The sequence below is a fragment of the Solea solea genome, chromosome 10 (genome assembly GCF_958295425.1).
Source record: "Solea solea chromosome 10, fSolSol10.1, whole genome shotgun sequence".
Taxonomy (NCBI): domain Eukaryota; kingdom Metazoa; phylum Chordata; class Actinopteri; order Pleuronectiformes; family Soleidae; genus Solea; species Solea solea.
The window spans coordinates 4844491-4869312 of NC_081143.1; the positions used below are offsets into that span (position 1 = coordinate 4844491).

The window sequence follows — 24822 nt, forward strand, 5'->3', positions numbered from 1 at the left end:
TCATTTTTACAAGATTCAGGAAAAAGGTTTAGCTTTTTTATGTCATTCAACCACTGCCCATGGCCGTGTTTTCTCCGGGTTCTGCAGTTTCCTCCCACAGTCTAAAAACATGCAGATTTTGGGGATTAGGCAAATTGGACACTCTAAACTGACCATAGATGTGACTGTAAGAGTGGATGGTTTGTCTCTATATGTGACTCAACCACACCCAACTACCAGGCAGCTTATAGCAGTTCAAAGTGGACAAAATATCCCCTTTTTTAAAAGACACTGGAAACAAATGGCAAAACTCACAAATTCTTAAAAGTTCAGGTTGTTTGAAGCTCCAGGTTTTGTGTTTTTAAAGTTCCTCTCCCGGCCTAACAAGGTTCAAAGGAGTGCATGCTGGTTTCAGCGTCATATTATAACAAAATTCTCATGAATGTTTTCCATCTCCATAATGACACTTTTTGTTGATGTTTGTGTTGAAGCCTATCATTGAACTCATGCTGTAACTCATATTTTGTGTATTTTTCATGTGCAAAAAGATGTCACACGCAGCTTGTTGGGTCCAAAGGTTTGTGCTGCTGCATGTAAAAGATTTGCTGAGTTGAGGAGCTATTTTTCCTCTCCACGTTGGCAGAATGCCATCTTTTCACTTTATATTACCGAGCGCTGCACAATTTCTTATTTTATCACGGAGAATGCAAACAGTATAACTCGAGTTCATGGCCCCAGTGCTTTGTTTCTCTTTAAGCGCAGCCAGATTACCGTCGGCTACATGCGAGGCAAATCTGTGTTTTATCCCCAGTTTGCCTCATGTCTGTTTGACACAGATTATGATAATTTTATTCTAACATAAGCACTTTAGGTCAAAAACTATTTATGCTAATATTTACACGACAGATCCTTGAGGTGGGTTGATTTAATGGCTGGAAATTAGAGCTGCTTGTGTGTGTGTGTGTGGCTTTGACACTTGGGACTACACAATCTGAGGAATAATTTAGAAGAGGGCATCTCTGCTTTCCTCTGACAGCTCAATTGCATCATTTGATACTGTTTGTTTGAACATTGGGCCAGATTCAGCAGTAATCTTTGCAAGAGTCAACCATCTCGAAGCCCATTACCTCCCAGTGAATCTGCACTGGTCTGCCTGCAAAAATACACAAAGACGATTATCACAGAAGCGTATGTGGCAGGATTGTGATTCATGTGCTCATATCTCGCTCTCTTAAAAACCTAAACACTAATAAATAAAAACGTGCTACAAGACTGAACATATACTGTAGCCTAGTTACACAACTAGGACACAACAATGAGTGTTTTGCCTGAAGAAATCGAGAGTGATAACACCTCACAGATGGTGTTTGTTTAATAACAGATTACACACAGTTGCATTAAATAAAAAAAGTCAGCATCAATTACTCGACCACCCAAAAAGCAGTGTGTGAACATGTTTTCTTTACTGTTCTGGAGTCTCACATGTACCACGTTGAATGAAATACAAAAATATGTATATATTTGGTATATTCTGTATATACAGAAAACCACAAGATCAAGCTGCTTCTCTTTTTTTTCCCCCCTAACAAAGGTTTAGTTGCGTCACTTGGCGGGAGTCGGCTGCTTAATGTTTGTAATGCTCCTGACTGCATGTGCAGCTTAAGTCTGTTCACTTGAGACTACCCTCAGTATTTCATCAAGTCAGTGAGGTGCTGATTTAAACCTTAGAGGAAGGAGGTGGATTGTAATCATGGGAAAATGTGTGTGTGCGTGCGTGTGTGTTCCTGGTATTACTCATGTTGTCGGGACCTAAATCAGTCATTATGCGGACAGAAAGCAAGTCCACATATTGTAAATTGTTACATCTTAAGGTGAGGACATGTATTGTTAGGATTAAGCTTAATAAGTATCTAAAAAAAAAATTTAAGGTCCTCTGAAGTCATGGAAACCAGACACTGTGTGTGTGTGTGTGTGTGTGTGTGTGTATTTCAGGCAGGTCATGGTACATTTTTGCGACGAAAGAAGAGATTAGATCGGCACTATATAGCATTGTGACTTTCTCCCCCATGGACCTCAGCGATAAGTTTGTGCTACTCTCAAAGAATGAGAAATGGATCAACCTTGACTTTTTTCTTCTTCTATTTTTTTTAAAGGCTCCCAGAACTGAAAGAGTGAAGGGGGGAAAGGAAGGAAAAAGCTAAACGCTGGAGAAAGTAGGAATCCAGGGGTGTAAGGGAAGTGGTTTAGAGGGAAGATGATTGGAGAAAGGGGGAAAAAAAAGTAGGGCTTTAGATTTATAGTCGACTGAAGCCAGGCTTATAATGTTCAGACAGGCCGTCAGGCAGCAGAACAACACTTGCTGCTACTTATTCTAACCTGCTGCCATCATGAACGTTTTACGCTCTCTGTAGAACTGCGTGGTTTCACTAGGGTCTGTCAAGTGCCAGTCAGGTCATCTTAAAATAAAGGCTGAACATGGATGACTGCCATCCTGTATGCAAGAAGAACATGTGTGAACACCACAACAACAAAAGTTCCAGCTGAGAATGTCCTTAGAAACTCAGACATTCACATGTGTCATGATGGAGGGAGAGAGGGAGAGAGAGAGAGTCCAAATAGAAGTCTCCGGGCAGCTGCCAGCATATTACGGGCACTATCTGTGCAGGGAGTGGTTAGTTTGCCACTTACTTTCCACTCGTTGGCGATGTGGAGGAATTCATCTACGCAGGTCTCAGCAATTAGTCGCGCCTATTTTGACAGTAAGGCAAAGGATCCCAACTTCCAGTCATAGTCAATACATTGTGCCGTGACACCCACGTAGTTGTCATATTGCATATTATCGATGGTTCTTCATTCAGCTTCTTAAAATGAAAGCTTCTCTCACCTCTCTCCATCTTAAGCTACTATCTCGCTGTCTCTGCTCTGACTCACTGCAAACAAGTGACATTCATGTCGGAGGTCAGCGCACACCACAAGTAAACAAACTTACTCAGTTGTTGTCAATCATCCAGGTCAAAGTCATCTTCAGGAGTTAGTTCAATAGGCAACATGACTTGCTTGAGTCAAGTTTATTATCTTGATGAATTGATAACTTGTTCAATCAACAAGTTGCTACCAATGTGATTAATGGGCCACTCTTATATTGGACTAACAATCTGAATACTGACTTCATTTTATTGGCACATTTGCACAAGTTGCTAAAAACAAAGTCCACAGAAGAGGCCATCATAGAAGACAGACAGCATGCATAATGTATTAATCTGATTATTGAGTATCCTGAGAATCAGAGTGTCTTATTATGGTGAAGGTCATCAGGAAATGCTGTTTACATGACAGTGTCTCTTCAGACTTAATTGCTATTGACCTCATTTGGTTTAAACAGGAATATTACTATGCATTTGTCAGTGATAGCGGCAGATTAGATCATTTATTGATGTCAGGTCAAACAACCTTTGAAGATGTGAACAGACTAAATGTACAAACCACATTCCCGGGAAAAACTGGGACACTTTCTAAAAATGGAATAAATGCTAAAAAAAAAAAATCTGTATTGTTCAAAAAAATCCGGATTTTATTATAGATTTTATTGGATTTGGAGAAAACCTTTCTGGAAATGGGGTTTGTAGTTTCACGATTGTTCACTTCCATGTTAATTAATACTTGGAAAGGGAATTATTTTTAGGGTTTTGCCTCAAAAGTCAAGCAGACCAGTGTTAGTGTCTCGAAGGATACGAATCTTGTTTCACTTAAAAAACTTCAAGCTTCTTGAAATACTTAAACAGGTAGAAAGACCCACAGTGATTTATCTTCATTGTTACAGAAGTGGGTTGAATATCAGCTCAATATTAAATAGTATAGACAGTATTATTTCTTTTCATAGGCTCCATTCAGACCAGGGTTTAGTGTGATTGTGTGGAGTCTTTGTTTCCGTGGGCAGGATTAAGACAGGACTTCTGAATTGGTAATGTGAGCTAACAAGTGAGCGATACAAGCAGAAAAGTGATCCCTCAGTTTAAGTTATTCACTTTATCACGATTTTCTCTGCAATTTCCTCGTCTCCTCTACTTTCTTTCATGGTCACTGGGCCGTAAAGTTCCACCTGAAGCGTGCCTTTTGATCTGTCTTGAGATTTTTGCTTATAAAAACACACACATGCGATGTTCGCAGGAATGTTTGGAATAATGATAACACTCTTCTGGCTTAAAGGACTCTGTTGATTTAGATGAAAGCAGTTTCTGTGCAGTCAGCAGCGAGATGCATTTATTTATATGTGTTAGAAACCATGATGTCACTGAAGAATCATTCTCATCTCTCACTGCGGCGATGGCATTTTTACTGTTTCCCAGTGTGTGCATAGGTAATGACTTTTTTAATCCCATTTAGACGTGAGTGATGGGGAATATTAGCATTTTCAAGAATATAAGAGAGCGCCCCCAGAGACAGTGGCTTTATTTTATGTACAGTAAATTATTATGCACAGGCAAAGGGGAACATGTGTGACTCCAGAACTCCAGACTGTGAGAGTGTGTGTGTTTTTTTTTCTTTTTGCAGGAATGTTTGCTTGTCAAAATGACCATAATGCTGTCCTCTAACATCATGTTCATGTTCTTTCTTTTTCTTTTTTTATCCCTTTAAAGACTAAACAGCACCTGCAACCTTTGTTTGTTTGGCTATTTGTTTTGCAGCTCTCTTCGCCTTAACTCACAGAGTAGTCGGGATAAGGTGCCAGCCCCAAGGTTAGCTCCACATGTTTCTTGAAATAATCTTGCCAGACATGTAATGCTGGGGGGCACATCCTCTGAATCCTGGGCTCACTCACTTATTTATAGAGCCAAACCCACTCCACCCCCCCCCCCCCCCCCCCTGCACACCACCCCACCCCAGCCAACACCTCACACCTCCTGGTAGCAACCACCTCCTTGCCTGTGGTCACAGTTCTATATGCAAACAGATTACTCTCTGCAGACCTGATTTCACCTAAAGTCATGTCTAACATGAATTATGCCGAGGTTCTTTAGTGGCTTATTAAGATTCAGCTTCCCCTCTCGACCTCTCGCGGTGCTAATGAAGCCCTTGGAGCCAAATTCCATACTGTTTTTTAGATAATGCATCAATACATAATCGGTCTATCTATGCAATGAATTAAACGCAGTGTGTTTAATGGGGTCAAAGAGAATCTACACGCAATCATGTTGAGAATGCCAATGTTGCCATGATTCACTTAATTAAATAAAATATTCACGCTGACGCCACCCGGTCGATCCATAACATCCAGCACAAACTAATTAAAATGTTTCAGATAGTAGGAGATTTGTTATTTGTGTACTTACAGGGATAAGATTAGTGAAATTAAGTGATTAATCAACGGAAGTCGCAAATAAGTTGAATGCAGTGTCAGATTTGCTCAGTTTTGTGTAGCTGTAAAATTATTAATTTCCCATAGGGACTGTTAATATAATAAATAAGTCATTTTAAGGTCTTACTTTGATCTCTGGGGGTCTTGTTTCGTATTTACATGATGGAAATTTAATTTAAAAAAGCCGCCTTGGGTGATAAATTAGTGTGGTGTAAATAAATGCGAATTGAAATGATTATGTATGTAATCATTTTCCCATTTAACGTTGATGAATCTATGCAGAAACGCAGTATAAAGATTGTGACAAGCCAGTGACTTTAGTATTTAAATCTGCGTCAGTTCCAGGCATCTGATGTAAACCCGGGTAAAAGTGTGTCATCACTCGGCATGTTTTGATGCTGTTCTTGGAGCAGGGGGTCGTACTGTACGTGCTATGTTTGGCCTTCCAGCTGCTACGGCCATTTTTAGTTCTCCCTGTTCTTTGGTGTGGTTAATGAACACTAGCCGCTTTTTCCCCTGCGCCGTCTGCCAGGCCAGAGGCTCAAAAAGACCCCCAGAGACACAGCCTGTTGTTGGATGCCTCTGACCCTGCTAATCAAATCCTCCCCATGTAGGAGGAAAAGACGTGCTCCACTAAACGACCCTCCGTCTCACAACGTCGGCTTACATATTTCCTAAAAAAAAATTTGCTGACCAGAATAAAGTCTGACAATCTTCTACCTCCAGACAAGTAGAACTCTCTTTCAATCTTCCAACAAGTTGGGCCACTTTCAATCTCTTTGTGTTACATATCTGCGACTTCACCCACTAGGCAAAGAGCACTTGTTTCCTATTTGATTACATATCCAAATAAAGTGAAATGAGTCTGGAGATGTAATCTGCTCCAGTTAATGGATTTATCTCATACATGAATTCAGTTTGATCCGTGTTCCAGACTGAAACATGAGGAGGTGATTTTTTTTATTTTTTCCCCGCCTGCACAGCCTTGCTGCCTCACGAGCTCTGTGTGTATGAATGGAAATATCCGAGGATGTAACTTGATTCTTAATGTGTTTATTTCACATTCACGCATAAAAATGTTGGTGTCTTAACAAAACTGAATATACAGTTTGTTAATGTGTCACGGTTTTAAAGCAGCCTTCACCTCAGTATTTATTCGGAACATTAATCCCAAATATGAAGCCTTTACTAGATGAGTGATATCTCCAACAAGGCTGCGCAAATGCAACGTGAGAAGAATATTTGCCACCTATAATTAAGATGAAAAAGCGCGAGTATATCAGTTTACACATTAAGCTTTTATGACAAAAGACAGCTTTTCAGAAAACATCCATGCTAACACAGCCCATTACATTTTATCAGTCATATTTGGTGTCTTATTATTCACTAATCTGTTCTACTTTTGCCCTATGAACCAACTTTAACTTAAATCCATTTAGTGTTCTTTGCCACTGTAAGTCACACTGACAAACGTGAGGCTTCACAATCAACACCTCCTTCTTGGAGGTCATTTACTAATGAACTTTTTGCTTGTTATATATTGTAAGGCATCGCTGACGCAACAGTAAAGTAAACGCTGCTGATTTATCACTCACAAATCAAACTTGCTGATAAAAGTTCACAGAAAAAACCGTGCCGCTGTAATAAGCTCCCGCAACAGAATCACTCTGTTTCCCAAACACGCACACACACACGCACACGCACACACACACACACACACACACACACAGACACTCTTCCACCACAGTGATAATTAAGTCCTCTGATTGCACTATATTATGACAGACTTAATGAAGCCTTTAATGGAAATTAGTAACACTTGGCTGAGGCCTCATGTATCAGGCATGCTTAGCAGAAAACTGCAGTAAGCACAGTCAGATAAGCAGGGCACGCCTCCAGCTCACCGAGTCAGAACACAGAGTCGCACATACTCAAAAACATCCCCATCTATGCTCAGTGTACAAAGTGCACGGTAGCTCTTTACGCTGATTATAATCTCCTATTTTGGTGCTCCAATTGTTTCAGCCTCAGAGGATATTAACTGCCTAGGTAATTGTTGTTGGTGGCATGCCAGTGCAAATATTAGTGCTACAGTTTAAAACTAAAACTTAAAATATTCTCATTTTTAAAAGGTCAAACGTCTCATTCTCAGATGAAAATGACTGGTCAAGGAGGGAGAAACAAACAAACACATTCCATTATTGCTGTAATGTGGGATATTATATTGATCATTTACGGCCAAAGACTTTGTGGAGGTCAAAAAACGTCAGAATTGAGTGTTTTGTCATCCTGCTCTGGCACACGTCTGCCAGGGTTCTGCACTGATCTGTCTCTTCTTCTTCTTCTTTGAATCCTCCCTGAACAGCTGTGTGCCAGCCTGGCTGTAAACACGGAGACTGCGTGGGACCCAATAAGTGCAAATGCCACCCTGGCTTCACTGGCAAGACTTGCAATCAAGGTGAGCTTTTACCCTAAAGTTGGTCAAGTGTTCAAAAGTGAAACAGGGAGAGGACAGAGTGTATGTGGTCCTCTGTGAGCAGCACACACGGTGCCTGCTGACATGTATAATTTTCATGTGATAACTCAGTGAAGGAGAACCCCTGCTCTGTGCAGCGGCGGGGAAATCATTGTTTATTGTGGTCAGCTCTACACCGCAGAACAGCCGTGTATTTAATTTGACAGTTACTCATCGAGCGGAAGCGGGTGCCACCAGCCGAGAGTAGCGAGCTTCTTTAATCATGGGGGGAGGAGGAGGAGGAGGAGGAGGGGGAGGAGGGGGGGTTGGTGGAGGGGTGGGGGGAATGCTGATTCAGCTCAAACTGGAAATGAGTGGTGAGGATGCGTTGAGTGATGCTGGGAGTGCATCCTCTCCTGTGAAGATAACATCTCAGTAACTGACCTGAGTGCAGCCACTCCTATTGAAATAGTGTGTTTGTGTGTGTGTGTGTGTGTTTTCCATTATTGACAGATCGGACATGTTGAAAAGCATTAAAGCCTCCCATTTAGCAGCAAGTTGACGTGCTTCCAAGCGGGTTAAGAATACTTGTGGAATTCACGCCCTAAGACAGGAATAGGATAGTGTGTAATTAACACAGGGGGGGGAGGAGAGGGAGTGCGAGGGGTGTTGAAATCCTTTCCGGAATGTTCCAAATGACTCATCCTGCATTTCTAGGCTATAGGTGGCTCCTGTCTGCCTGGCCAGACAGCTCTACTTTGTCTTAGTCCACAACAAAGGGAAAGAGGAAAAAGGATCCGCGTCTCATATCCAACGACAATAGACTTTGTTGCCAACCATTCAGACAGACCTCTCTGACAAATGTGATTCAAAGACCTTTTTAAGATGAAACTGTACTTTCAAGTGTCCGTCGAATGCCCATCTTGGTCATTAAGCACTTGACATTCGTCAGAGCTTCCCATTTTACTCCTAGACTTGCCCTTTCAGCATATTTAGACTGCAGATAACCTTGGGTTCTGGTTTTGAGCCACTGCATGCTATAGAAGACAATTTAATTATTCAGGAGCCATAGATTAGATTTTCTCATTTAAATGCAGCCTCTATTAAACATTGATTTGAGGTTTACTATTGATGTGCCAGGTGGCCAATGTTTTGAAGCGCTCCAATACCGTGTCCCTCTGGAGCCGCACATTCATCACGACGGTTCTACAGGAAGAATGAAATCTGTTGCCCGGAACGGCTTCTCTGACCTCAGTGTTGCCTAAAGGTCAAGTCGTAGCAATGATACAGTGTGAAAAACATAGCACAGAAAGGTCATTTCAGCTTTGAGGAGGCTGTACTTACAAGTACAAAAATACATTTCCCATTATCGTTACATAATTATCGACTGCAAATGTCATTTCTAAAGAAACATCACATTACCAGACTTTCCCAGCGTGCTCTTTAGGGACCGTCTTTCATGTAGTGTGGGGAAAAAAAGAGGACATAACAGTAAGTTGTGGTGTCTTGAATGTCTGTAAAGTCATAGTTCGATCATGTTAATGAAAACCAAGATGAATGTGCTGTAGATGCACAAAACAGAATGTTTTCAGGGCTGTTGGACTGTCTCTGCCTCAGTCTTTTTTTTCCAGCTTTATACAAACACGACTGACCACATTTTCTTGAGACCAGGTGGGAGGGTGCGGTATGAGCCAAAATCAAACCCATTAGCGTAACAAGTAAGGGGGTGGATAAAGGAATGTCTTCCACTTCCTTTAACAGTGGGAACATTTTTGAATGTCTTGAGAAACAATATGCAGAGATACAGTACAGAGTGTTAATATAATATTTATGAACCGGTTGGTTGCAATGACGCTGTAGTTAATTTAAAGATATGGTATATAATCTGTCGTAGTGTATGTGCTTCAGCCAAAAAAAATTTCCATCACTCTTTAACTCCATGTACTGGAGACTGTTTGATTTGTGTCACGTTTTATTGACGTCGTCCTGCTATCACTCCCTCTGAAACATCCAAGTGTGCAAGAAAATGTTCTGCACTAGTTCTAAGCTCTTCCCTAAAGTGCAAACACACGGGGAGAACCGAACGAGACACAAAGACATGAACCCACGCTCCTTCCCAACATCATCAATCTGCCTCTTTTGTTTGTTTGTTTGTTTTGACCAAGAGACCAAAGCTGTGTTCTTGGGTTGACCCAACTGAAAAAGTGTCACTTTTGATCGTATAAAGTTGTTTTGTTTACGGTGCTGCCTCCTTAGGATGATAATGAATAAGTTAAAGGAGTCATTGAGTCATTAAGTTATCGTAACGTATATACACACAATAATAGTGGACGCACATTCCTTTTCCCTGAGTGGGAGGTGTGGACAGACACGTGACCCTGGAGGCACTGTGGGTGTTAAACACCTGAGGAAACCAGTTGCATGGATTCAAAACAACTCCCAGAGGAAACTTAAGAGTGTGAACCGTCAACAACCACATCAGATACTCTATTGATTTCATGCCATTCAGTAAAAAAATCATGTTTTTTCTCTGTTATATAAAGTGGAACTATAATAGAAATGGTCTGTATTTATATAGCGCTTTTCTAGTCTTGATGACCACTTAAAGCTGCCACTTAAAACTGCTTCGAACTACAGTTTCACCAGTCACCCACACGATCATACAGCATGTCTGAGCCATGTCTGTTATTCTGTCATTCGCCCATTTACCCAGGAGCAACGTGGGGGTGACATCGTCATGAACCCACAACCTTCAAGTTTAAAGACAATTCGCTCTACCACAGAGCTACTGTCGACCATGTGCTGTCTCTTTACACTTGTTTTCATCCTTAACCCTTTAACACCTACAGTAAGCCTTAAAGTGTCTGTCTGGACTTTTGTTTTTTGCTTATTTTAATCATAAAAATGCCAGAAAATGTCCTGTAACTAAGTGCTTTTGCCCATTTTCCCAGAATAACCTTCAGTATTTAGCAGTTATTTACAATTTACTGCATGTTAAAATAATGTTTTGACAATTTAAAATGAAGACAAACAAAAAGTTTTGATTTGAAAAGAAACCCCGCCCCCAAAAAAACACTGTAGTTGTACATGAACCTAACATTTTGCGTGTTCAATTTGAAATTTGAACAGTATAAAAACTTAAAACATCATCTGTTCGAGTTTTTGTCTCAATGTCCAAAAACAGGACAAAAACTGTAAACTATGTACAGGCGTTTTTTCAAACTCTTTCCTCTCTGGTTACTAAGACTCTGATTCACCGGCTTCCTGAAACAGTGCGAGTACAGTTACCATAATAACCATATGTCGGCGTTGATGTGCAACTTCTCAGCTTTTAGAAACCGTTGGAATTTTCCCGATAGCACAAACCGTTGCATAATTACGGTGGTGGCAAAGTGCGCTTGTGCAAATGTGTCGTCTGCGATAAATGAACTCAGCAGTTGGGATTAAAAAAGCACTTTATGTGTATATATATATATATATATATATATATATATAGTAAAAAAAAAGGAGAAAGCGCTTCACCTTGTTACTGACGAGAATCGTATCTGTCGTGTGGCGTGCTGAGGACAGATGAATGCGCTCTGACTGCATAAATAAAGTAATTATAGGGATAATCTGTTTAACAATTTGGCGGCACACTTCCCCCACTGATCCAATCATTTTAATAAGATGATTATTCTGTGCAGGTGGATATAATTAGGTGTAGTTGACCTGCTGTTAAGACATTATTAAAATATTTCGCTGGAGGAATAATGTCAAAGGCATCAGGAGCAATAGAGCTACGGTGCTCCCACATGCTGCTGTCTTCTTCTCACCTTGTTTGTCAGCCAACTTTATAATTAATACCATTTATAATAGTCTTGCACTGCGGTTTGAGTTTGTTACTATATCGTTTAGAGCTTGATTATGTAACTTACATTCACCAATCTTCTCATGAATTGATTTCAGTCTGCTTGTGGACAGATCCTTCAGAGATGTTGGTTTAGAAACTGATCTCGCTCCATGTCTGTTTGCGTTCCTGGCCGTGCTGTTAACAGTCAAGCAGCTGCAAGTGTTTTAAAGCATAACATGCGTGTCATCGCTCTGTGTATTTTCCTTTAATTATCATCTAATTGCTCTAAATTGTGTTTGTTTTATCTATGTTCTGTTGAAGAGCGAGGTCATTACAGCCGTATGAAGTCATATTTGACCTTTACCACCTGTGGTATGTGCAGAAATGGAACAATTGGAATCAATTTGACAGAGAAGATTTCATCCTTACCTTCTCCCTACAGATGTGATATGTAAAGAAATGTCAAAATGTCTCTGTTAGACGTCCAGGACCCTTTAGCAGTCGCATCAGGGGACAACAGTGGCCTTTCCAAGCACGTCCAGTTGTCCATCTTTATTTAGTGAAACTTTAGGTTATAGTCATTGAAGATAGTGAGCCATGTCTTTGACTTTGTATAGTAAGCTTCCACTTCCATTCCTGCTGCTGAAAAAAACAATGTGGTGCAAGATGGTGGACTTCATTTGATGTCACGACTGCTTATAGAAATGGACATGGTCTTATAGTTTGAAAAGTGAAGCTCAGGAGGTAGAGTGGAAGTAGCATTTAGCCACAGGGGGTGAAAAAAAAAAAAAAAAGAACAGTTGATTTATAACCACACTGAGAAGTTAATGGTCTAGTTTCAGAACAGCACATTATGTAAACTTCAATGCCATTTATGTTCCCATTTAGAGGAAAATGGATGATAAATCATGGCACATGAGTGGACACCAGTGTGATTGACCAGTAGGTGCAGGTGATGTCTCTGTACCTCTGGCTGTGGATGGGATGGATGGACTTTATTGACCCCAGACTGCAACATTGTTCTGTTACAGCACCAATAGACAGCATAGAACATATGAATATACTATGCATTAAAAATAAAAATTCAAAAACTATATGTAGTGGCAAATGTAAACTAAATTCCAAAGCCACTCAAAGCAGGTTCCTATGGGCTTGACCCGTAGGCACCAAAGGCAAGGAAGAGTCATGTAAAGGGTTTACACATTTATTTCCACTTGCCGTACATCCAGGTTACACTTCCATCCACATACATCCAAGCCTCTCTGGGATCAAAAACACATAGAAATATTCCCTTGATGTTCCAGGTTGTGAATGACGATCTATTGATTTAACATCAAACCTAGCAGACCACATCCACCTGTCCTATGCTAGACATTTTCTAGTACATATCTACCTATCCCTCTAGCCATCATAGCTGTCAAAGGTATCAAAGGGTCCATGGTACTCTTTATCTAAAATAACATCAAAGAATATTTACTCAAAGGCTTAAAGCCAACGGTTAACTACGTCAACTATTCACAAATCACACTGTAATAAGTAATCCGGCATTAATCATTTAAACTAAGGCTAAACTAAATTAACTCAATACTGGCTTCTACACTTTATATATATAAACATATGACGGTCATGGTGCAGGTCAAATTTCAACTTTTGAAACAGGATTTCATATTACAAATGGACGACTTTGACTTAACTTTGTTACTAAAAGTAAACATTTTACTCTAAGGCGATTATACACTTAATATATTCAATTTCTGCCAATAAACCATCGTAAATGTTACACACTGGACCTTTAAGGCACAACACATGTCTTGGAGTAGGGAAGTGATAAAACACAATAGCAGATGTTGTTGCTTGGACGTTTCCGTAAACCAGGTGAGGTTACCAGGAGGCAGATGCAGCCCAGTGTGCGAACATTAACACATCTTGCACTAAATGGCTAATTGATCATAAAAAAAACATCATCAAACTGCGGCAGGTTCTGTGAAGTTTTTCCTGCCTTATAGTGAGCTCCATTAAATTAACTACTCAACACAAATAACTTCCCCCCCATGTCTCGCTAATTCCACTAACAATAGCTGCACAACAGTCTATTTCAGCAGCCTTATTAATCGAGTCATTTGATGCACTTTGTTTAGTATTTCACTTAATACCCTTGAGTCCCACAGATCTCACATCAGATCACCACATAATCGAGCAGAATTAGTTTCTGGGGAAGTCCCAAAATAGCTGCTCTGTTCTTCTCTTTCATGGGATAATTTGTCCAAACAAGATATAAGCATTTGTGTTGTCCACCAAAAAAACCTTAAATCCTTGAATTAGTAACATTTATGTCCTACATCCTTTGTATGTGCTGCCTCCCTACCTAACAACATCAAAAGTCCATATCTAGCACAACTATTAATCATGTATTATAGTTTGAAAGGAAACCACTATACATTTGTACATTTGATGCTTGAACAACTGGGTTAAAGGCAATTGTGTAATCAACACTGCTGCAGTAGAGTGATGATTCTGCCACTGAATATTTATTCTTAGCTACTGAAACATCTTTATTCCAGCACCAACTGTGATTTTCTACGACACTCCTTTCATTAATGAGTAATAACTTCTCAGTATAAATTCCTGCATACCTCAGTAGCTGCATCATTTTTCTGGCACTTAACAATAGGAGTTGTTACTTTGCTGCTCGAGGAAAAGGTTGCCGAATGGACAGATGGGTAGACAGAGAGAGAGAGAGGAGGAATTGAATGTTTGGAATCGAGCAGTGATTCACCTTTTTAAACCTTTGAACCTTCCAGATACACATTTTCATCCCTGTGACATAAAAAGGAAGACAGAAGAGAAGAAAGGGCACAAGGAGACGAGTCGTTCTCAAAAACACTTTTCACTTTCTCCTTTGTGTCCTCAATTTTTTCCCCCTGATACTCGGCTCGTGTCCACTTCCCACAAGTGTAATCCTCCTTGATGCGTAATGTTCCTCTCTACTTTGACGATGTGTGGTCAGAGGTGTTTCTAATCCATTCTCACTACATCTCCCTCTCTCTGTTTTTGCCTTTTCCTTTTACTATTTATTTCCTACTCAAAGGGGTATGTAAGCGTGGGGTATGTATGTAAGATTATTCTTGCTTTAATCGCTGTTTTTTTACGCCAATGAATAAAGAGATCAATCTTGTAAGAGAAAAACTTTAAATTAGGAACTCATATTCCTTAAAGCACAAACCTAACAAACTCAGGACAAGGCCAGCTGCAACTCTGTGTAACCCTGGCACTCATAATTTGTCTAGTGTGCCTGATTATATCTTTGTTGAACCTGACCTAACTGGGGCAGAGGACTCATCACTGACTCCAGAATCTATGTCCTTGGTCGTCTCACCTGATCATCAATTCTCCACAACAACTCTTCCAATGGAGTTTCTTAATATTTTTTATTTAATCTTTCTTTTACCAGGATAATCCCATTGACATTGTGATTCTCTTTAGACAATAACAGACATTACAGAGACTAATGACAGAAATCTAAACACACACAGTAACACCCGACTGATTTAGATTCTAAGTCCTTCAGAATGATTTTAAAATGATCCAGAGAAACCAGATTTTGGAGTCTGAGGGTTTGTTCTGTAGATTGTTCCAGTGTGAAGGAGCACAACACTGGAAGGGCTTTATCCCTCATTCTGTTCACACACTGGGGATGGAGCGTGTGTAAAAGTCCTGGGAGCACAATGAGAGCACAATCACCCAATTTTTGGGTGAAAATACGCACATGGAGAAGCAGACTGATAAGACCCTTATTAACAAAGTGTCGTCTCTCAGCACAACGCCAACAGAAATCCCACAAAAGAATAATAAGCTTATAGAAAGTTTTAACAAGCACACAGTAACTTGGAAATTGACTGATTGACCAACACAAAATTCAGACTAGAGCGTTTAGTTACCTCATCAGCGTGCATCTTGTCACTGTGTAAAATACTTTTCGGGGTTTCACAGTTCAGTGTTGCTATTAAGAGCTGTTTTTAATCTCAAACTTAATACTCCACTTCCAATCTCCTCTTCTAACCCATTTTCCTTTTGCCTAAAGAAGAAGAGTTGGACTATTTAACACCTCCAGTGTGGGACAGTCACTTCCCCCTCTTTCTTCCCGTGGACCATCAGCCAGCGACAGTAGTGATGGAGGGTGAGACTCGTCGCAGCTTCTCTTCCTACCCATCGTGGCAACATGCATGTTGCTGCACTGTGCAAACCAGAGAGTGAACGTCACTCTTAAGCTGTTTTCTCACATGCTTTCTGACGTCTGATGGCAGAGGAGACACCACCAAGAACACCTTTCCAGTAGGCAATGCCAGCATGAACGCCAAGCATGAACCACTCTACCTCCACCCCGCTCTTTTTTTTACTCTCTACCTTCACGGTCCCAGACAGCCGTCACAGATTTATTTTACTGTTCTGCTCTCTTTCTTTTCCCTGACTTTTTTTCTTCAATAGAACAAGGCCTTGAGTTCGTTTTCGAGACAATCGTGTCCCAAAGACACCAGACACCGCTGCTAATCTCTCTGTCAGTGATAGAGGCGTGTCAGGAATGTGGCACAGCATACCTCGGTGGAGCTGACCCAATAAATCACTCCACTTTGCATCACTTCAGATGTGTCTTAGCTGTTCATTTATCATACAGTGAAACGCACGGAGGGGCTCTCACCTCTGCTCTCACACAGGCTTCTGCAGTCCTGAGGCCATGTCCAACCATCAGCTGGTTGTCATATCTGTCCATTGTCTCTCACTTTTTCAATTCCCCTGTGCTCTATCCCTTCTGTCCTGTGTGTCGTTGTTTTTTCTACATAGACGAGTCCCTGGCTGATCCTTGCTGGCTGGCATGTGCTGATGCTCATGGAGATGCCTCTGTCTGAGAATGTGACCATTTCAATAATCCCTAATTTACATTTTTAGGCTGTTTTTCAGAGCAACGGGCAAGTGGAGACTTGTGTCTCTGCCGCAATGACAATGGACTGTGTTGTGTTGGTTTTCTGTAATCACAGTAAATGAGAATGCCAGTTGTTTACTTTGAACTTCAAGGATGAAAACATAGGTTATACCTCTAATTAAAGAGCAGTGTGTGTGTGTGTGTGTGCGTGTGCGTGCTCTGGTGTTAGTGTTTTGGACATTCTGGGAGAAGAAAACAATTATAAGTCTTGTGAAAATGTACTTGTCAGACAAGGACAAATCATTTTGTTTTTTTGTTGATTAAATAAAGATAAAGCATCACTTTTACCCCAGGAATAGATCATCCTCATTTGAACAGCTCTTACATTTAATAGCTCTGACATTATGAAAAAAGGTAACAGTTACCACACAGTACATTCAAATGAGAATTTGCATTAGGAAAAAAACTAATTTTTGTGTTATTCTGACTAAAAATTGGGCATTGAACTACTACTGAATGTAGACAATGAAGATATGAAGACATAGGAAAATCCAGGCTGGTCATTTTTTGGACCGGAGGAGACAGATTTTATGCTCTGTCAGCTTAAAGAATTTAATATTTCTAAGTTCACGAGTGGTACGAAGACTCAGAATGATGTAAATATACTCAGATATACCATAAACTGCTAAACACTAACAAGCTGAAAGGGGGCATATCGCCTCTTAGTGAAGTGGAGGCGGACACATTTGATTCAGTAAATTGATTCCCCACGAGTGCTTTTATGCTCGGGCAAGGGCAGCAGTCCAACTGAAGGGCGACTTAACTCTGCATGGAAATGCACCGACAGTTAGTGATGTGTGTGTGTGTGTGTGTGTGTGTGTGTGTGTGCGGATCGTGCAATTTCAGTGTTCATTTTGTCACGACTTTGCACCTGAGGTGCCTTGAAAAGACAAACACACACACATCCTAAAGCTCTAACACATGTTTTAATTCACTTATTGTACATCGTGATATCAAACTTGTCTGACCAACATACTTGTCTTTGTCCAATAGCAATAGAATAGAAATGTTTGTATAACACTCTGCTGCTTACAGAAGAGGATCAGGGCGACATATGAATTTAAAAAAATAAAAGGCAGTTTTTCTATTTTTTCCCTCCTCCGTAGTTCCTTATTATCCTTCCTTTTTTTTTTCCTTTGGATGCTTCGTAAAGCTTTATAGGTGCGGTGGGTAAAGTAGATGATCCTGCTGGCTGCATTCACCATATGCTGCAGGGTCTTCCTGTTGTGTGCAGAGCAGCTTTCACACCATACAGTGATGCAGCCAGTCAGGATACTCTCAATTCCTTTTCAGTTCAACTAAAGCTATGCAGTGCTTTGTGATCATGGCACCTCATGTAGCAGTAGCACTCATAAACTCACCTCTTGTTATCCAGGAGAATTTATAGTTGTGGAACGTGACTTTAAGCCTGATGGTGCTTTGTGGGACTTGACAAGCAGATGGTCAGACAAAATCAAATTCCAGCTAAAATCCACTCTCCCAGCCAACATGGCTTTATTATAGGCCAGAAGCGACCATTAATAGAAGGTGGGGTCCAGTGACATACAAACTGGGCAACTGCTCCGTCATTCATCCATATTAAAACGTGGGTATTCGATAAATGTAGGTATGTGGCACTCAAAGAATGCACCCTGCATATGTCCATGGTGCTAAACATGGCACCATTTACAATGCAGCCTGCCAAGATGAAAATGACCCCACAAGTGCTGTACAGTGAGAAGCAGTCTATTTATGTTGTTTCTACAGCATCCCAGAACCACCGGGTGGTGTTCACAGATTATTTTTATTTCACGGAAAGTCTTTCATCTTTCCACCGACTTGGATTCCCGTGCACTTTTTTCAAGTGAGAGTTTTTTGCCTTTTTAGCCTCGTACTCCTAACAGACCCCGCATTTAATTAAGGATCAGAAGAAATATGTTCTTCAGACGTTCACTTTTCACATAAACCATTGTCTCCATCAACATCCATAAATTATTATTCCCTACCCTCTCACTCATGCTACAATATGCATGAAAAGACATGAACTCTCTGTATGAAAGGCATTGGAATTGAGCCAGAAGCAGTTGGCTGGGTTAAATCATTTCCCTGAAAGTGAACCTTGATTTAAAGTTTTTGTGTTGGTGACTTTCATGTCACTGGAATTACAAAATAGCATTACGTACGCCTGATTGTTTCACGGCATCTGTTGTTTTAATCACGAATCATTACAATACCATTTGGCTTGTTTTTTTTTCCCCTCAGTGCCACTAAATGTTGTTCCATAACTATTACCAAGCACTGTGTTTGGACATGTTGCAAGAATTTCCAACAAAACATGAAGTACTGTTAAGATAAGATGTACTTTAATTGATCCCCCATTGGGGAAATTCAACTTACAGGATGTTACAGTACAGTAAATGTAAAAAAAAAAATACATTTTTGGAAACTTCTCAAGAGATGTTCTCCTTTAAATCGCTGTGAGCAGAGCTGGGGTCATGAAAATAATTATAACCATTTCAGTATGAACATGCCCAATTCCCCTTCAATTCAGGAACGCTCTGCAAGAGACGTACTGCCACTCGTGAGAAAACTTCGTCTTGAAATTGCCTCAGAAGGAAAAAAATAGGACCCTGGGAGCAAAGTGTAATGAAAAATCTTCTCGAGTTAAATTAATCAAGAATGTTAAATAAATTATTGACTTCTGGGTCAATTATATAAACGCACAACAAAGATCCACAATTACAATAATGAGAGTAATTATTTTGATTATTCATTATCTGTGCCACAACTAATGCCGACACGATCATTATTCTTTAAGGAGGAATGTTCATCTGGAAAACATTCTTTCTTTTCAGCAGATATTTGTAGCAGGGCGGCCGTGGTGCTGGCCTTCACCGGTGCAATTCATCCGTTTATTATATTATCAGTTACATGACAAAAACAAACTGTTACTGTTATATTAGAGTAAATAAAACTGTCGTGAATTAAAAACGTATCACTATAATTCAGGAGGACATGTGTAAAAATAAGCACATATGACGCGTGTATTCCGTAGTGCTTTGTTCTAGGGAGTTAACAAGAGGAGTGGCTGCTCCTCAGGCTGAAGCACCAGAATGGAACATAGACACACGTCATGTCGTCAGTTACACTTGTCACTTTCAGACCTGTCACAATGTCTGTCATGAAAAGACGGACCTTTCAGACTATAAGCAAGCCCTGAGTTTCCTATTTAAGCTACAGTTTAGGCCAGATGAATAGAAAAAGGGCTCAATGTTTTTTCAATGTTGTTTCAACCCTAGAGTGTTAATGGAGGATATAACAAGACTTTTTTTTTCCTTTTGTTACATTTTTCAAGTGTTTTTTTTAAAAAAAAAAAAAATAGAATATACAAGAAAAACACAAATAATGTGAAAGGAACATTATTTCAAAACATTTTAGAAAAGTGTTTCTCAATCCTGGTCCTCGGGGACATGTTTTAGATGTTTCCCTGATTGTTGTCATCAACTTACCAATATTAATTTCTGAGATATTACCGTAGAGCGTCGCAGGCCTCTGCTAATTGGTCAGATTTCACGATGACACTTAGTTTGACGTAGCTGCATCTCTGCCGATTCACTGGCTGAAATCCATGTGTTTCCAAGATCTCGTGGTAATGCACGGGAACGTGGTTTCAGATCCCTTTAGGAAGTTACCAAATATAGTTATTTGCCCGGTAAAGGGTTAAGCGGTGTGGATAAACAAGAAGTCAATGAGAAAACATTCACTGCCGATGTAAAAATACGATGAAATACATACTGTGAATCCGGCTTTTTCTTCCAAATTGTAACTCTCTCCCATTTGAACATTGCGCTCTGTTTTCACACCTCACACAACTTAACTGAGCTACACTGAAGTAATAAAAGACGAGACAGATGTGAGACGTCTGTGTGTCTCTTTGCTTGTAAAGTACTCCATATAAGCTCCTCTCTGAGACTCCATAACCATGTGATCGTCTCTGTGGTCTGTAGAGCAGCTTATAAACACAAATCTGCTACATCTGTGTGTTTTCCCACAGATGCATCCATTGCAACCATTGTTGTCGTAAAATGTCGAGGTGTGCTGCGGCAACTTTTGAACCCCACACACTGCATCTCAATTGCATTTGATATGAGTCTGTACTTTCAAGAGGCCTGAGGTAGGATTGAAATGTCTCTGTGCCCAATTAGAGCTACAACTAATCCGAATCATCTGGATATGACGTATGCAGAGCGACGTCAACAACAATCAAAATGCCAAAAGAAAAACAGATATTTATAGCCACTTATTAAAGCCTTACCTACAAAACAGTATCTACAGTATCTTAAGAATAGGTTTGCCATTTTATCTCACTGTGAGAAAACCTATTCAGCTGTCAAAGGCAAGAAGAAGAAGCAAACACATTCTTAATCTACAGTATCATTAACTTAAGCCAGGTCAGGTTTGATAATGTGTTTAATAATCTATCCCTTTAACATGAAACATGGATGTTGTGAATGCTTCTTCAGTGATATGCTTTTGAACAAAAAAACATTTGGCTGGAGTCCTCAGCGAGAATTAAACCCATTTATTTATACATCAGTACATTTTTCATGAAGGACAGTTTGACTCGTTGGAAGGACAAGTGTGGCTAATAACATTAATGGCTCCTCTGTTCCATTTGGGAGTGTCATTAAGTCGCTGGAGTGCGGCGACATGCTCGACACCAGGGGCTCAGGACTGAAATACCTGAGTGGAATGCAGACATTATTAATGCCATCAGTTTCACCTGCACTTTTCTTCTCGCTACACGTCAAAATGTCTGACATTATAATCAACTGCAGAGTGGTTGCTGAGCACGAGCGCCGATGCTGTGAATGTCACCTTGATTTATCTACTTACAGTAAGAACTGAGTGAAATCACAGTTAGCGCTGACAAACCCCTCACATGAACGTACACAAGCGTCATTGATTAAGTCATTAATTGCAGCTCAGTTGGGACTGAACAATGGGAATGAAGTACGTCAATGGGTTGCAGTGATCAGTAATGGTGGTTAGTTTTTGACAATCAGTGTGCTGTGAGAAAGGTAGAACAGTTTGGATTTGCATAAACATGTGACAGGTGTTGAGCTCAGAGCGTGTTCCCTGCTCCCTGGAACCGTCCATGCTGAGAACTGACACAGCATCACTTTCTGATGCAATTTCCACGGGTGCCTGTGCTTGAGATTTCTCTCCACTTTTATACCTGTATAAAAAAAAACAACCTGGAATTATACGAGCGCTGCACAGTGCTGACACAACCTCAGGAAGTCGTGGCGCATCCTTTATTGGTGGGTTGACGGTTAACGCAGGCGTCCTGTTAAATCATCAAAGAAGGGAGTTGTGGGGCCTGTCAGAACATGGCGACACTGGAGTTGTTTCACTCGCCACTCCTTCCAAAAACACACGCACACGCCTCACACCCACACTAAATGGATGGGTGAGGTTTGACAAGATTGACCTTTGCCCTCAGACTAATTTCACCTGTGTCAGACTGTCTCTCTCTTTGTGTCCTTCACTGTGCTCATACTGTCTCTCTGTGTCCGCAGACCTGAATGAGTGTGGGCTGAAGCCGAGGCCTTGTAAACACAGGTGCATGAACACATATGGGAGCTACAAGTGCTACTGCCTAAACGGCTACATGCTGATGCCTGATGGGACATGTGGAAGTAAGTGTGTCTCTCTCACACACACACATGCACACACACACACACAGTCTGGTTTCCGTGACTTCAGAGGACAATACGTTGACTTAGGTCCCCACAACATGAGTAATACCTGGAATACACACAGGTTTGTACAGTTATTCTCCTTAGGACAACACATTGACCTCAAGTGTTATTAACTTAACCAAAGTCTTAGCCCTAAACTTAACCAGCGGCTGCTCATAAATTAGGTTTCTGTCTCCATAAGGACTACTGGTCCCAACAATTACAATTACATACACACACAGACGTGCCTCTGTTGTTGTACACACAGTTTGTATTGTTGTCTGAAATGTGTGTTTCTTTTCATTCCTAATCTCTTGCTTGTGCTTTGTCACCTGGATGTGATTCTGTCAAGTCTTTATTTACGTCTCTACAAATGTATTCCTCTGAGGCACGTGCAGACGACAGGCTCTCCATTATACAGTAAAATGTGTTTTCCCGCTTGTGTGAATACCTCTGCCAGCAGCCTCAGAACCATTTGATAGACCGTTTTTGATTAATGTCCCGTGAGAACTCCGGCGAAGAACCCTAAAATGAAAAATTTAGAAGAAGAAAAAAGAGAAAAGAAACCCTCTTCAGAGCCTTGTGTAAATGTGCTGTTTTTATTGCCCTGAAGTGCTACACTGAATGGGAGAAGAAGCCGGCACATGTCTCCTTGTAAATTCTGTTTCCAACCTGATAACGATTTTCTCCTCATGATTCCACTCTTCCACGAAGGCATGACTCCCTGTTCATCATTTTAATTATCTCTCTTATTATCAGAAGAAGATTTAATTTCTCCCTTTCATCATCTGAAATGCTCAACACGAGCGGCAGCCTCAATTTATTCCGAGGTGTTGGTGTGTGATGATAGCATGATGGTGTTAAACACCGTGCTGCTCCTCTTCTCTCCCCTGCTACTACTGTGATCAATAGATCTCTGTAGCTTTTAATCAGCCTGCCTTGCCTCAGTCATTATATTGTACTACAGGGTACCATGACAACTGAAGTACTGGTGGCTGCATTGACGTCACATTTAATTTCCTTTTAGGGTTATCAAAAAGAAGCTGAGCAAATTCTGCTCCATTATATCATAAATCTTATTAGTATAATTCTTTTTTTTGATCTTCCCAGCATGGCTGAACACTCCGGCACTTTGATGGAGCCATGATGGATTATGAGTTTTCAGGTGTCAGAAAGCATAAAAGTCAGCAAAGGTGGATCGCGTGGGGGGCCAGCTGTGAGCGCGAGCGAGTGGTTTAGCAGCACAGGAATCTAATATTGGCAGGGCGTCTGTTCTCTGCACCCTAGGGTCAACCTGGCTCATATAAGAAAGGCCAGGCAGGTGGCTCATATGCACTGGCTGGAGGATGAGGACAAAGTGTGAATATATGTGTTAAAAAGTGAAGAGTGTGTGTGGTGGGACTGAGAGCAGAATAAACCGTCTGCTCCCCCTGTGACATCAACATGTGTTCATATGTGAACGTGTGGTGTTCTTGCCTTGTGTGCACCAGATGCTCGCACCTGTGGCATGGCCAACTGCCAGTATGGCTGCGAGGTGCTTAAAGGAGAGGTCCGGTGTCAGTGTCCGTCACCGGGGCTCCAGCTGGCTCCAGATGGAAGAACCTGTGTCGGTAAGTCCCAGTCTCTACCACAAGCCTGAACACCCAATCACCTCCTTATATAATTATTCCTCTTACACCACTTTATCCTCCACATGAGGGTCAAGGGGGGGGGGACTTACCCAATTTAGAGTGTCCAATTATACCTAATCCAGTACTCTGCATGTTTTTGGACTTTGGAAACCGGAGAGCCAGCAGAAACCCCCCCCCACACACACGAAAGTCCCTTGTTCCGACCGGGTCGTGAACCCGGGTCTTCTTGCTGCAAAAGCAAGAGTGCTAACCACTACACCAACTACTTATATGCAGCATCTTTTTGTTCATTGTCACAGCTTTTAAATTTGCTGAGTGATAACCATGCTGCAGTTTTGGCAGAGCACAAAAGAAAACTTGGCAGTCAGTATGCAATCCGTGGGCAGACACACAACCTCGTAGTAAGCAAATTTAAAATGTGTCCAAAAATATTCAGTTCAGTTCATTTATTTTGCTTTGATCATGGACCCTAGTAGTTTAGCAGTCCACTTTTTTAATTCCCGCACCACTATTACACGACATCTATCACCCATTAGTTTCATTAGTTTTGCATAACAAAGCTCCTCAGATGAGTTTTTAACAGATGAAGGTGGGGCAGGTGAGGCGATTGACCTGTGACAGGTTTAAATACAGGCCGTTCACAAACTGGGCTGTTCCACTTACTCGGCCATATAGTCCCACTTAACTGCAGACAGGCTAATGGGGAGGGTGGATCACTTAAAGAGGTCGGACATAAATCATGAAGAATGGTGCAGGCGAGGACAGAACGTTTCCCTGCAACAGGTGTTAAATGTTTCTGTATCTCTCCAGAAGAAAGACTGCACGTCTATGGAGAATGTCTTATTTATGGATGTGTATTTGCTGTCAT

At 40.9% G+C, this 24822-nt stretch overlaps 1 protein-coding gene across 4 annotated transcripts in view; it reads left to right on the top strand.

Moving 5' to 3' along the window:
* The window catches only part of npnta (nephronectin a), a 55198-nt gene that overhangs the window by 14048 nt on the left and 16328 nt on the right, over positions 1-24822 (top strand). Inside the window, exons 3-7 of one of the 4 annotated variants that reach the window (XM_058640452.1) lie at positions 4665-4715; positions 7701-7793; positions 15704-15799; positions 22162-22281; positions 23814-23933. In XM_058640452.1, coding sequence (XP_058496435.1) covers positions 4665-4715; positions 7701-7793; positions 15704-15799; positions 22162-22281; positions 23814-23933 — 480 coding nt within the window. The remainder of the gene's footprint in view (positions 1-4664; positions 4716-7700; positions 7794-15703; positions 15800-22161; positions 22282-23813; positions 23934-24822) is intronic. The other 3 variants (XM_058640453.1, XM_058640455.1, XM_058640456.1) reach the window with 3 other exon arrangements.